General features: G+C 42.1%; 2 protein-coding genes across 2 annotated transcripts; both read right to left on the minus strand.

Moving 5' to 3' along the window:
- Window positions 1–1,057: 1,057 nt before the first annotated feature.
- Window positions 1,058–1,906, minus strand: LOC133923540 (disease resistance protein RGA5-like). Its single transcript, XM_062368823.1, has 3 exons — window positions 1,744–1,906; window positions 1,538–1,616; window positions 1,058–1,413 (listed from the first exon to the last, which is right to left on the minus strand). Exons 1-3 carry the CDS (start codon window positions 1,750–1,752, stop codon window positions 1,148–1,150), a joined length of 354 nt encoding a protein of 117 aa, XP_062224807.1. The 5' UTR covers window positions 1,753–1,906; the 3' UTR covers window positions 1,058–1,147.
- A 12,136-nt stretch (window positions 1,907–14,042) lies between these two features.
- Window positions 14,043–15,004, minus strand: LOC133924390 (disease resistance protein RGA5-like). Its single transcript, XM_062369896.1, has 3 exons — window positions 14,821–15,004; window positions 14,616–14,694; window positions 14,043–14,490 (listed from the first exon to the last, which is right to left on the minus strand). Exons 1-3 carry the CDS (start codon window positions 14,827–14,829, stop codon window positions 14,222–14,224), a joined length of 357 nt encoding a protein of 118 aa, XP_062225880.1. The 5' UTR covers window positions 14,830–15,004; the 3' UTR covers window positions 14,043–14,221.
- Window positions 15,005–15,240: the final 236 nt, after the last annotated feature.

Consider the following 15,240-nt stretch of genomic DNA (forward strand, 5'->3'; position numbering starts at 1 on the left):
TTCGTACGTATTATTGCTATCATTCAGATGAGGAGATAGATACCGACTTTGTGGGAGACAAAATCGCAGATGAAGAGTAGAGTTAGCAGTCACGTTCGTACTCTAACTGCATGTGGCTTTGAGTTGTTGTTCTGCTATGCTTTTGTTGATCGGTTGTCCATGCTTGTAATATACTCTATGGTTTAAGACCTTTTATACTGATGTAACCTTAATATTTTATATACGATGTATGATTACGATATAAATATTTTACTATATGTATCAGTTACTTGATTTAGAAACTGGTAAAAAAACATAGAAGATCCCGGGAAAAGGTTCTTACACATGACATGTTCAACCTTACTGATGAAAGTATTTTACTATAGGATTTAAAAATTTTTGTTGGGGTCACATGATCCCATTGATCCAAGCTGGATCCACCCCTGACTTTTTCCACTGGATCTTTAAGATTTACCACTTATGGAGTATCAGCTTTCACTATCTGAAATATTTAACCTAACCGAAATCTAGGGCTCAAGTGAAAAGCCCATCAAGCGAAAACCTCAGAACATATCTAGTGCTCCTCTCGTGCTCTAAGACTTGAAACACCATTTAAATAGTCATTAAAATTTTCAAAATTTTTGGTAATGTAGAGTACACTATCATCAATCATCTCACAAAATTTTAACTCAAACAATTACTTTTCTAAGTAAAAAAAGATGAATTTCAGGAATAAGAAAGAACAACAACAAACTCTCAAATTTATTTATTTTTACCCTCATAGAGTCGTTGTTTGAGTTAAAATTTTATGGTATGACGTATGATAGCATACTTTAGATCACCAAAAAATTTCGGATTTCTTCATGGCCAGTTGTGATCACCAAAAATTTTCGGATTTCTTCATGGCCAGTTGTACCTTTTTTTTTTTTGCTTTGCATGATAGATACGCATGATCACATGCCCACAACCCTGGACGTGTGCTTGATTACGTAGAGAAACGCATACAAGAATGGATAATCTCAGGGCTAATAACAAGAAATACCAACTTCAGTGTCAGTTTGCACATGCACACTTCACAAAGCGAAATCAAGCAATTGATTAAGTCGCTGAAAGCTGCTTGTAAAAGTTTAGTACACGTAGATATAGGGCGAATTCCATCTTAACTATTTCACATGATGTGGCAAGAACTGCTTGGCTCCTCGCAGACAACCATCCCCGCCGGAGGCGGGTGGTGGTAGTAGTAACCGGGGCACCAATTCAGCAGCTCTTCCGACTTCTCCTTTTTGTTCTTGTCCTTCACTTCCTCCACCAGCACGATGCTGGCGTGGCCGATCTTCTTGCGCAGGCATCTGACCAGGCAGACGGTGTCGACGCCCTCGCCGATCACCTCCAGCTTGTCCTTGCTGTCGCCAGTGACCCCTATCGAGCTCACCCCTAGCATAGACGACACAAATGTACGTTATTACCGACAACAACATATATAATAGAAAAAAAAATCATGCACGCATGGATCCTGCACACGTTTGAGCTAGCTAGCTGGTGTGTGACGAATGCATACCGGTAACTTTAGCGACCAGTTCCATGGCTTTGGACCGGCTCTTGGCGCACGGCATGTTCACAGTGATCACGATCTTTTGCTGCAACAACAAGGAACCCAAGATATATCAGTTTTGCCGAGCGCACAAACATCGCGAAACAAATTTAAGTGACGACGAGAACAAAAACGAAAGGAGCTAGCAGAAATGAAAACGGTCGCTTCACTACCTTCGACATCTGCAGTCGATTTGCGTGCCGCTAATGAGAAACTGTCGAAATGAACTGCGATCGACAGAGGATTCTGATTGGGTAGCTGCACTGATCGATGTGTCGCTGCCGGTGCAACGACGACGAAGAGCAGCTAGCCTATAGCTCGTGAGGGAGCTAGCAACGCTCGCGGCTGGTATATATATACACGCGCGCGCCTCAACGAATGGAGGGACCGCGGGAGAGGCGACGGACGGAGCAGAGCTCTACTAGAGGACGAAGTAGGGTAGTAGCTAGCGACGAAGGCTAAAGAGACAACCAGACGAGACACGACCGTACAAGAACATTCCTGGCAGCTAAGTTTCCAAGTAAACTACTGCGACAACAAACTACTAGTCTAACTGATTCCGACATAGAAAATGACCTGACGAGACCAGGTATCCGGAGCCGAGCTAATGACAAAGCTGTTCCTCTCGGAAGGCATGCACGACGACCCTTTCAAAGTCGTTGAGCGACCGAGTTCACTGACAACAGTTGAACGAGCATGCGCGCGTGATCCGATAAGGACGTGTTCGGATGGGTGGCTCACCTCGTGCATGCACCCGTGGATGCAGTACTCTCACGCAGAAGTTTGTTTGGATGCCTGGATCAGCGTTTGAGGCTTGCACCCGCTCATACAGCTGTATTCACCCGGCCAGGCTCGGGGAAACGCTGGAATCGGCTGTTTTCGTCGGGCCTGGCTGGAGAGATGAAAAAATACTGTGTATATAATTTTTTTATTTAATTTTCGATTTTATTTAGAGGTTCAAAAATTCTAAATATTTTCGTGAGCAAATTAGAGATCACTAACAACCCATTTTAATTAGTTTGATCTAAAAAGCTCAAGTCAATATTTAATTAAAATTCTAAAAAATCGTAAAAAATTCACTAATATTTTTATCCGGTGATGTACTAATTTATAAAAATATTTTTAGCCTAGATTATTTGGTAAAAAAGTGAGTTCCTTTGTATTATAATATATACTCGTGCAGACAACCAAACACAATCTCTTCTTAACCAGACTGAACACATGCAGCCAACCAAACAGACCCTACTGCATCTCTTCAGCCTGTCTCAACTCAGCCTGTATGACTCGTACAGTTAGACTGAGAGTATGCGGGCAACCAAACATGCCCTAAATGGAGGGGATTTACGAATACAATGCAGACTGTAAAGAAGCTAGTAGTTTAGCTGGCCGGAGGTGTGGTGTACATCGTCACCATCCAAATTTGAGATCTCTTCCATTTGAATTTAGATGCATGTTCTTTTTTATGAAAAGTAACCTAGTTCCTCCAAGGTTATTTATCTTTTCCCCTTTATTTTCTTAACAGTGTTGCCCTTACCGTGGAACGCTATAGCAGCTCGGACAGTGTGAACACACGAGTCAACCATCGGCCTCGCCTGGAAAAGTGTTACTCAGAATGCACCTGGTTTAAAAGTTGTGCTATAGTCTATGGTCAAGGAAGAATGTTTGCATTTACCTAGCATTCTATCATTTTCAATATGAAGCAACTGTCATTCGTCAATTATTCATATATACATATACATACATACATACATACATCTATATATATATATATATATACATATATATACACGTGATTGAGACGTGCCACGATCGAACTCTGTTAGGCGTCACGAGCGAACTCTTAACCGACATGATTTTCATATATTTATCTATTTGCCCACCAGCAAAAGAATAAAACTGCAAAAAGAGGCTGCACCTGCGCTTGCAGCTGGACCTGATTTCGGCGGACCATTCACGCAGGTGCCTTGCGCCCACGCTTGCGCCCACCGCCACCACCACGGCCCGACCCGATGAGGCAAGGCGAGGTGAGCGGTGTGTTCTCCTAATCATCTCTTCCACACATGCTAAGTGAATAAAGGAGAGAATCCCTTTTAAGTTGGTCTTCCTTCATCTCCACTAGCAAGGTGGGACTAAAAAATACACACCCGCCTCCGTATGGTTAGGCCTTTGAGATTTATTTGGAGTTACACAAATATAATGTGACAAACCCATATGTTCTAACAATCTCTCACCAGATCTCAAAGTCTTACAGAGATTTATCTTTTTCTCAATACTGTTTGATATACTAGTGTTTCGATGAAGACCTGTTAGGGTTGAACATCCACCTAGAATATTAAGCTACACTCATTCACAACTTGGACAATTGACTTTTCCTTGAATCGTAAGTTTTGTGTAAACAAGTTTTACTTAAAGTCATAACTGATACTTGGCTACCAGTAGACCACCCCTCGGGTGGAGCATATAAGTCATACTCTATGGCCCCTTCATGAGTTTATTAGAGATCATCCAAATCTCATAGAATACGACCAACAATCATGTTCATATAGGTGTGTTTTTTCAAGAATGCCCTGTAGGCTAGCATCTTCCCTAATTAAAGCCAACTGAACACACTAATGTGATAGCCAACCTGCCTTACAAATTTTGAGAGTATTGCATCTTTACTCGCGTGGGTTGTGTGGTACTCTCCTTTGGTTAACCAATAGCTTGTTCTTCCCAAGTCCTAATTCATAGGATCTCTGATCACATAGATTGAGTTACCACTATGTTATAATTCACATGGGTCTCATACCCATCTCCTTCGTTGCATTATCTATCACATCCTGTGATAGTCCCTTTGTAAATTGATCTGCTAGATTCTTAGCCGTTTGGATATAATCCAACATTATCACTCCAGAGTTTCTCAGTTTTCTGACATATTTCAATCATCTCTTTACATGTCTTGAGGATTTCATGTTGTCCTTAGAATTGTTCACTTTGACAATAACTATTTGATTATCATAATTCATAAGGATAGCTGGTATTGGTTTTTCAGCCACTGGCAAATCCGTCAAGAGCTTACGCAGCCATTCTTCCTTAACAATGGTTGTGTCTAATGCTGTGAGTTTTCCTTCCATGGTTGACCTCGTCAATATGGTCTGTTTGGAAGACCTCCACAAGACAACAACACCAACAAGAGTGAATACATATCCACTTGTGGTCTTGATCTTATCAATATGGGATATTCAATTTGAATCATTATAACCCTTTAATATTGATGGGTACCCAGCATAGCGAAGTTCATAATTCATAATGCCTAGCAACTAGCGCACGACTCGCTCAAGTTCATGCCAATGGTCATCACCCAGGTTAGAAGTAGACCGGCTCAATTTGCTCACAGCAAATGAGATCCGATGGAGCCCCTCGAAGCCGCTGCAGCCAGATCTAGACGGTACGACTTCGACGAGCTCGCTGGTTGACCATGGGGACGAGAGGCCGAGCTCGACCAGTCTTCGCCATCACCGCAACCACTACCGCCTTCCTTGCTAGTGGAGACCGAGAGAGAGAGAGGAGACTAAGAGAGGAGAGAGGTCGGATGAGGCAGGAGAGAGAGAGAGAGAGAGACCGGCATGAGAGGATAAGATCGAGGAGAATTGAGCCGATGAGACTAAAATTGATTTAATACAAATTTTAGGTCCGATCATTTTATCAATGCCGATTTGTAATACGAACCGACACTGATATTAGTTATTAGTGTTAGTTTTTGTCTGAATGGACATATGAATGCTTGGTTTTGCTACAAAGCGGCAGTGATACCTTATCAGTGTCGGTTTTGATTGAATCGACACTGATGAGGTGACACTTATAACTAATTCTATAGTAGTGTTAAATCATCTTACACCTGTAGCGCTCGAACTCATGGTTGCCCGACACGGTGATTACGCTGGAGGGTCCTGGCATTTTCATGCATAGGCACCACCTCAGAGCAGTTGAGCATTCCTCCGAAATATAAAGTTGTATTGGTACGGGAGATCAACCACGTGGAACATCACTTCCTCTATGCAGGCCGCTAGCCCCCTTCTCAACCGTGTGTTAACACATTGCACTGCCCAACCTATTTTCAGAGTGGATGATAAGCATTTGGTGTCGCATAAGGACCCTTCCTTTAAATAGAGTGTTTATATTGCATCTGTAATTTTTAATCTGCATGGCTTTAGATGATATCTATCTCTTTTTCTATTAATTAACATGATAATTTTTAGGCCTTGAGAGCCACCTCATAAATACTAAGATCGGACGGACTTAACATAAGTGAACATCGTGAGACTAAGAGAGTATTTATTGTCTTGGTGAGGTGATCACGAGTGCCGTTTGTATTCATGAAGATTCCTTTCTTGTGGCATAAGGACCCTTCCTTTTAAATGGAGTGTTTGCATTGCATCTATAATCTGCATAGATTCAGATGCCATCTTTCTCTTTTTCCACCGATTAGCATGATAATTTCCAAATCTTGAGAATAAAGTAGGAGGCTTTTTAACTTTACTAAGATAATAGATAAAGAGAAGAAATACACTTCACCAAATCATGGAAGGAAAGACGAGCCAAGTTCACTTTTCTCACCGTAACCTACACTCTTTTGGGTGTGCACTAGCACATGTCTAAGAGCATATAGATACCCTACGCTCTTGTTTACCGAGTGCCAAATAAATTAAGTCAGGTCACGCCGATTGCGCATTTGTGCTGTTGGGTGTGGTGCTGTGCATTGTGCACGGTGCAGTGACTTGTTCTTCCACCAAACCTGTTCTTCTTGGGCTAAGCTCGGGCATCAAACTGCAACCTAATATTTTCCGAACTGGGCTCAGGATATGAGTTGGGATGGGCTCGAGCCTAGACTTTCTAGGCTGGGCCGACCTGACCTAGGGTTTGAACAAGTTTAGCTCCATCCCACGAGTGTTTGACGATTTTTTTATTTTTTATTTTGAAAATAAAAAAATTGTAAAACTAGGCATCTATTTGAAAAAAACTGCAAAAATATGTTACTATTGTCCTCCCAACGGATGATAGATTTAAAAAATAAACATGTTACTCTTCCAATAGGCGATAGGTTAAAAAATAAAAAAACTATGTTCCATTACTCTCAAAATTAAAAAAACTATCGAAATAGTTATGATTTTTTAAAAAGGTTGGTTGTAGAGGATACTATAATCGTTATGATTTTTTAAAAAGGTTGGTTGTAAAGGATACTATAATCTAGCTCTCAAAAAATTTCAACTCAAATAATTACTTTTGCAATAAGAAAAAAAATCAAATTCCATTGCGCAGTATGTCAGACTATGTACAATAAAATTTGTTTTTTTTCTTCTTATTGTACATATTATATTTTTATTTAAAATGTTTTTGAGAGCTAGATTATAATATTGTCTACACCACCAATTTTTTTTAAGAATTCTTCATGACTATTTCAATATTTTTTAAATTTTGAGAGCAATAAAACACAGTATTTTGTTTAAGGCGACTTGTTTATTTTTATAAACCAATCATCGCGCATGCACCATCGTGATGGTCTGCGCCGCCGCGTCGTGGCGCTCCGTTCTCAACACAAGATTCGCGCCACCGTGACATGCTGACGGCTCGCCATCAAGTAGTAGTACTCCAGCTAGGAAATTTCCAATGCATTAATATTTGCATAGGGCTTTTTGGCAGCTTCCATAGTAGCCTCGTGGTCTCGTGGATCGCAACAGCACTCGTTTGGTCATCCCAATATCGTACTTGTGGACCAGCATTGACGATGTATTATGTTTGGGAGCATGCTATACACGAAAATGTGCTACAATTTTCAAAATAAAATATGGTGGGAAAATTGAAAAGGGTGCGACTTAGCTTAGGTTTATGGGATTTTTCCTGTCTTTGAAAGCTACCCTTACGAGTTTCTCTAGAAGTTTTGACTTTCGAGGTTTTGTCTAGGGGACCGGTCCAGGTGAGAACATCATTAAGATCAACTCCAATACATGATGTAACATGCTAAGTTATAGTATTTAGATTTTATCAAAATTCACTCATTTTAAAAATAATTAATTAATTAAACAAACATAAAATTTTATCAAAATTCACTCATTTTAAAAATAATTAATTAATTAAACAAACATAAAATTAAGGAGTGGCCTAGCCCTTCCTTCTTTTGCCCTCTCACCCCTCGCACCTTGGGCTGCCGCAACGTCATCCCGGCCTAGTGGCACGCGCAATAAGTTGGCCCAACGCACATGCGCTCAAGCGCCAGCGTAGCCGTTTTCTCCCTCCTCCAGCTTGCCCTCACGCTATTCACAATCGTTACCGCTGCTTTCCCCGCATTCAAAGCCGATGACTTTCGCCCCCCCCTCTCTCTCCCTCTCTCACTCTCTCTGCTCTCAGCGCGCGCACACCGAAAGGCCTGACACGTGCGACTTCGCAGCACGCCGTACATGGATGGCCGGCGGCCGCACTGCCACACCACATAAATTCTGGTAGGCGTCGCTCTTCTATTCACCTAGAGCACGAGCCGTTACCGCCACTGCCACCATCACCGCTTGCTCCTCTCCCTATATAAAATAGGCACACTGTCCCCTTTTCCTCTTCTTTCGCCCTCTGCATTCCTCACCACTGCGCCAACAAAATTCACCGCGCCATTGCAACACTGTCACCGCCTCTCCCCTGTGGGAAACCAAGAAGGACGAGGCGCTCGCCGTCGACCTTGTGCGACCCTTCCTCATCTAGAAGCCAGGAGGAAGCACGCGGACCCGAGGCCGAGCAGACACCGTCACATGAAGCTTCTCCCCACCGGCCATCATCCTTCCCTTTGGTCTAGATGCCGGTAAGCTTCCCTAGCCCCTCCTGCCCCCTAGGTAGCATATCTTCACCCTTGCGTCCGACCTTCGCGCGCTTGGCTTGGTCGCGGAATTTTCCCCCACTGCGCCAGCGAATTGCTTGCTGCCGGTGCTCCTCCCTCTCTCTGTGAGAGCCGGTCGTCGTGTCGTGTAGCCTAAGAACACTAGGATCCTTTTCCTTGCATGTAGACCACGCTAGTTAGAGGGGAGGTTCTGCCCAATTCCTTTCTACCACCGTCCCCATCTTTGGTCGCTGTCTGGGAGTGCTCCAACCGTCGCCTTACAACGACGAACACCAAAATGGGTTCACTGGAGCCTGTAAATCCCTGGCCACCTAGCCTTGACCAGACCTGCCGCCCCTTGTCGATTTCGGTGAGCTCTCCAGTGGTGCGCCACCGTAATTCTTCATCGTCACCCCTTCCCTGCTCTACTCAAAAGGCGAGCCTGCACGCGCTGCTAGGCCCTTGGCCACGACAGCGCAGCCGCCCGAGCAGGCAGTGGCTCGACTCACTGCTAGGCTGGCCTGGTGGCGCAACCCAGTGGCCCGTAACCACTTCCCCGTGGGCCAGCCTCCGCCCAGGCCCTCGATGGGTCGGGCACTATGCAACCAAGCCCAGACCCAAGCCGAAGCACACATCTCGCCTAGTCCATGAACTATTCAATGGGCCCCACCAGTGCACTAGTTAGTAGGCCCAGTACTATTTAGTGGGTCCTATATTTGGGCTCATCCATGAATAGTGCAATTCTGAAATTTCTTGGTTTAATTTTAGACTAAATCTTTCGGAAGTCATAACTTCTTCGTTCTAACTGCAATTCTGGTGATTCTTTCGCCTAAATTCATCTAAATGTTAGATATATCTTTCTATCACAGTGTGATATGCATCAGGGATCATTTGGTATTCCATTTGGTGCTATTTGATTCTTCTCTAGTATAAGCCATTGTTAATCGTAATCACGCTTTTACAGAACCGAAGGAATTCGCGGAGGAACCAGAGAACCCTGACTTCGACTAAGGGTTAGAAGAAGACTTTGGAGAACACAAGTCCTATCTCATTGATCATTTTAAACATATGTTATCAATAATCCAATTTATCAACTTAAAACTTAACTTATTATTGCATGTGCTATGTATTATGCTATTTCAACTATTTGTTGTAGTTAAATCCTATCAAACAATTTCCACGCCTTAAACATCATTATCCTGAATTCATGTCATCCTAGGATTACCTATCGTTATCTATATTAACGTCGGGCAACGTCTTGATATCTAGTATGCTTATGATTGAATACATCTTTTCAGAGATGTCGCTTCACTGAATATGCCATGAATCTTTGATGATATAGGAATCCTTGATAATCATGTGAGATATGGTGGGTAGTGTATAAAGAGGGTGACAACTGTTTTGGCGGGGACAAGTAGAGTAGTCATCCGGCGAGGATGCTCTTAGGGGCTTGAGTTACCTGTACGGTATTCATTGCTAGCTGAAGATGTCTGTCCCGACCGTATAAGTACCGAATCATTGCACCATCGTGCTAAGTCACTCCAGTACAACCATGAGTCCTGCTATAGGCAAAACTTAAGTTTTTCTGTCTCCCAACCAACCTGGACATTTTACTAGGAGGCCAGGAGAGCAACGAGAACCTAAGCGTCTGTCAAGTGCTTCACGGAATGATCATGGAACCAAACTCTTTACGAAGGTCCCGGTGGTACCCTATCATCCATTACGTAGACCTGAAGCACTTGGGGTGTCTCGTAGTATAGTCCAGCAAAGAAAGATGATTGAAACATCTTAGTATTATTCGCTCTCTCTGCTTGCAACGGTTGGAGACTGAACATATCGTGTAGGTACAGTATACAACCTCTGCAGAGTGTTAATCTATTCGAATAGCACTATATAAGAAGCCAACAAAGGTGACACATCATTAGTGACGGCTGCTCATTATGTGTCACTAATATCCTATTAGTGACGGGTTCTATGAGGATACGTCACTAATGTGACCTCGAGCCTGAACCCGTTTCAAACCTGTCACTAATGATAGATCATTAGTGATGGGTGAGAAAATCACTCATCACTAATGATAACAGTGATGATCACTGTCGTGGTTGTCAGGGACAGGGAGATGGCTGCCCTGGCTACGGTGACGGGGCTCAGGGAGCTGGTGCTGGACAAGTGCTTGGCTGTGACGGATGTCGGGCTGGCAAAGGTGGTTGTGGGGTGCCCGGGGCTGGAGAGGCTCAGCGTCAAGCGGTGCCATGAGATCTCTGACATTGGTGTCGAGCTGCTCGCCAAGAAGTGATGCAAGCTACGAAGCGTCGACATCTCCTACCTCAAGGTAGCACCTCAATCTCCATTATTGTGTTTTGTCTATTTGGTTGGCAACAGGAGGTGTAGGAATGATATTGAGACTGCTTGGATTGATTCAATTGAAACAAACATGTTGCGGAGGAGCAGCAGGAAACCCAAGAAATGGCTCAAGTAATCCAAGGGCAGAGCAACGAGCTGTCATGACTTTGTGTTGTTCTATCATGTGTGAATTTACTAGAATGATTGGGAAAGGTTGCATTGTTTGTACGATGCTGTTTCTTTTAGAAATTACGAATCTTCTTATGGTTTGGGATAGTTCATTTGCGAGCATTCGATGCATTTTGCCTGTGTGAATGGAATGAGCTGGAAAGGCCAAGCCTTTGTGCATTTCCTTGCTGATGCAGTGTTTCATTAAAAATTGTATGCTAAGGAAATGCACACAATTTTTATGGAAATTTCAGCTTGACACAATGTGGCTAACATTTCTCTAATCTATAAATGCTAAGCACCTTGATATTGCTTGGCTCAGTGTTTTCTTCTTCGGAAGATCCTTTTGGATTTGAGCAAGAGCGAAAAGCACAGAAATGCTTACATGACGTAGTGAATCATATTCCCTGTTTGGGATTTACCATGTTTATTATGCATTTTGGCTTGAATTGTAAAAAATTAGAATTCAGTGGTAATTACTCAGGTTGACTTAGATTCTATCTGGAAATTTGATGCACCATAGACTAAATCACTTAACTAGCTTACGGTTCACTTGCCCATTTGTTCCTGCTATCTGGTTTGCAATATATACATAATGGGATTCGGGAATTCTAATGCTTATGAAAATCCAAGAATGCTAAGATTTATTTTCTCCTTGTTTCGCAGGTGAGCAATGAATCCCTTAGATCGCTCTCCACTCTTGAGAAGCTAGACTTTGATACTAATGAATTTTTTCAACCTCATCTGTTCCAGAGTATTGATGTATCGAGGTGTCATCATGTGACTTCTCAGGGCTTAGCTTCACTCATAGAAAGTCACAGTCCAAAAAATACATGCTGCAAACAGCTTGCATGTGAGTAAAGTTGTTTTTCCTATTTACATTTTGAGAACAAGGATGCAAATCTCTGATTTCGTTTGAGAGAGAGAGAGAGAGAGAGAGAGAGAGAGAGAGAAGTAAATTTCCCCACTTTCAGTGGTTGTTCACCTTCTGCTTTACACTTGCAGGAGATAGAGACTTGCTTTCTATCCAAGTTATCAACAATAAAGGAAACTTTGAATGTATTAAGAGTTTAAGACTCGATGGTCTTGAAGTATTTGCCTCAAGTCTTCTGGCTATTGGTGATAACTGCAGGAATTTGGCCCTAGGACTGATCTGAGGCGCAAGGCAAACTTCAAGTTTGTGCTGTACTGTTGTGGAGCACTTAGCCACTTATTATGCCATTAGACTCTTAGTTGGCAGACTGTTAATTGTTCTGTAATAGAATTTTTAAATAACAGATCCTAAGATAGTTTTTAGGAATTGAGTTCCTCTTTAATGGTATAGTCTCTTCGTTCAGAAATAGTAAATGTATTTTTTTTAGGCTCGATCTTCAAAGTTGAATTTTGACTAAGGTTTGGTTTTCTCATAAAATATATTATTTATAGCTACAAAACCTATATAGTAGGAAATAATTTTGAATTGTGAATCTAGTTGTATAATTTTTATACATTAGATATTCTTATAATTTTATTAAATGTTAATCAAAATATACAAAGTTTGACTTTCCTAAAAAAAAAATACGCCTAATATTTCTGAACAGGGTGAGGAAGTTGTTATGGCACTTACCGAATATCTGTAACTAATGCATATTTGATGTAACCCATTATATATATTTTTTATTTTTCAAAAACACATCAGTGACAGATCTAGACCCAACGTGTCACTGTTGGGATCTAGACCCGTCACTGATGTATAGTCCTTAGTGACAGGTCGGGATCTAGATTCGTCACTAATTAGGCTTATCACTCGTCACTAAAAAGCTATTCTGACGTCGTGTAGCCGTGTCTACGGTAATGGCCATACAAAGCAATGACCTCACTTGGTTAGACTTAAGGCATGTGTATCGTTGGTAAGTGGGTGTGTTGACTAGATGTCCGTATGATGAGATTGATGGCTCGATCCATTAAGAGTTGTGTGGTACTGGAGGTACACTAAACATAATGATAGGGATTGAAGAGTAAGGTGTAGCCTCTCCTAGAATCAAAAACCCTCATATATATTTTGTTACCTTGTTTATACTATTTCAAAGTTAATAATTAAAGAATATAACTGGATATCTGTATAAAACTGTTTTATGCTTAAAACTAAACCGTAAAGTCTTATCCTTGAGTCATTCTTTATACATCTATCAAACCTCTTGCATTAGTATAGGATTTGCTGAGTACCTTCCGTACTCATTCTTGCTATCATTCAGATGAGGAGATAGATACCGACTTTGCGGGAGACAAAAGCTCAGATGAAGAGTAGAGTTAGCAGTCACGTTCAAACCTTGTTTTGCTGTGCTTTTGTTGGCCAGTTGGCTATACTTGTAATATACTCTATGGTTTAAGACATTTTATACTGATGTAACCTTAATCTTTTATATACGATATATGATTATGATGCTATAAATATTGTACTATATGTATTAGCTATTTGATCTAGAAATTGGTAAAAAAACATAGAAGATCCCGGGAAAGGGTTCTTACACATAACATGTTCAACCTTACTTATGAAAGTATTTTACTATGGGATTTAAAAAAATTTGTTGGGGTCACATGACCCCATTGATCCAAGCTGGATTCACCCAACTTTTTCCACTGGATCTTTAAGATTTACCACTTATCTGAAATATTTCACCTAACCGAAATCTAGGGGCTCAAGTGAAAAGCCCATCAAGCGAAAACCTCAGAACATATCTAGTGCTCCTCTCGTGCTCTAAGACTTGAAACACTATTTAAGTAGTCATTAAAATTTTCAAAAAATTTCGTCATGTAGAGTACACTATCATCAATCATCTCACAAAATTTTAACTCAAACAATTACTTTTCTAAGTTAAAAAAAGATGAATTTCAGGAATAAGAAAGAACAACGACAAACTCTCAAATTTATTTATTTTTACCCTCATAGAGTCGTTGTTTGAGTTGAAATTTTATGGTATGACGTATGATAGCATACTTTAGATCACAAAAAAATTTCGGATTTCTTCATGGCCAGTTGTGATCACAAAAAAATTTCGGATTTCTTCATGGCCAGTTGTACCCTTTGCTTTGCATGATACGCATGAGCACATGCCCACAACCCTGGACGTGTGCTTGATTACGTAGAGAAACGCATACAAGAATGGATAATCTCAGGGCTAATAACAAGAAATACCAACTTCAGTGTCAGTTTGCACATGCACACTTCACAAAGCGAAATCAAGCAATTGATTAAGTCGCTGAAAGCTGCTTGTAAAAGTTTAGTACACGTAGATATAGGGCGAATTCCATCTTTAACTATTTTACATGATGTGGCAATAACTGCTTGGCTCCTCGCAGACAACCATCCCCGCCGGAGGCGGGTGGTGGTAGTAGTAACCGGGGCACCAATTCGGCAGCTCTGGCCGCTTCTTCTCCTCTTTCTTCTTGTCCTTCACTTCCTCCACCAGCACGATGTTGGCGCGGCCAACCTTCTTGCGCAGGCATGTGACCAGGCAGACGGTGTCGACGCCCTCGCCGATCACCTCCAGCCGGTCCTTGCTGTCGCCAGTGACCCCTACCGAGCTCACCCCTAGCATAGACGACACAAGTGTACGTTATTACCGACAACAACATATATAATAGAAAAAAAAAATCATGCACGCATGGATCCTGCACACGTTTGAGCTAGCTAGCTGGTGTGTGACGAATGCATACCGGTAACTTTAGCGACCAGTTCCATGGCTTTGGACCGGCTCTTGGCGCACGGCATGTTCACATTGATCACGATCTTTTGCTGCAACAAGAAGGAACCCAAGATATATCAGTTTTGCCGAGCGCACAAACATCGCGAAACAAATTAAGTGACGACGAGAACAAAAACGAAAGGAGCTAGCAGAAATGAAAACGGTCGCTTCACTACCTTCGACATCTGCAGTCGATTTGCGTGCCGCTAATGAGAAACTGTCGAAATAAACTGCGATCGACAGAGGATTCTGATTGGGTAGCTGCACTGATCGATGTTTCGCTGCCGGTGCAACGACGACGAAGAGCAGCTAGCCTATAGCTCGTGAGGGAGCTAGCAACGCTCGCGGCTGGTATATATACACGCGCGCGCCTCAACGAATGGAGGGACCGCGGGAGAGGCGACGGACGGAGCAGAGCTCTACTAGAGGACGAAGTAGGCTAGTAGCTAGCGACGAAGGCTAAAGAGACAACCAGACGAGACACGACCATACGTAGTACGCAAGAACATTCCTGGCAGCTAAGTTTCCAAGTAAACTACTGCGACAACAAACTACTAATCTAACTGATTCCGACATAGAAAATGACCTGACGAGAC

The sequence above is a fragment of the Phragmites australis genome, chromosome 7 (genome assembly GCF_958298935.1).
Source record: "Phragmites australis chromosome 7, lpPhrAust1.1, whole genome shotgun sequence".
Classification (NCBI taxonomy): Eukaryota; Viridiplantae; Streptophyta; class Magnoliopsida; order Poales; family Poaceae; genus Phragmites; species Phragmites australis.

Bases quoted from the DNA above. Each gene is read 5' to 3' on its own strand.
- LOC133923540 (XM_062368823.1), bottom strand. The intron at 1,414-1,537 runs GTATGCATTCGT...CGTCTATGCTAG, and splicing joins ACTGGTCGCTAAAGTTACCG to GGGTGAGCTCGATAGGGGTC.
- LOC133924390 (XM_062369896.1), bottom strand. The intron at 14,491-14,615 runs GTATGCATTCGT...CGTCTATGCTAG, and splicing joins ACTGGTCGCTAAAGTTACCG to GGGTGAGCTCGGTAGGGGTC.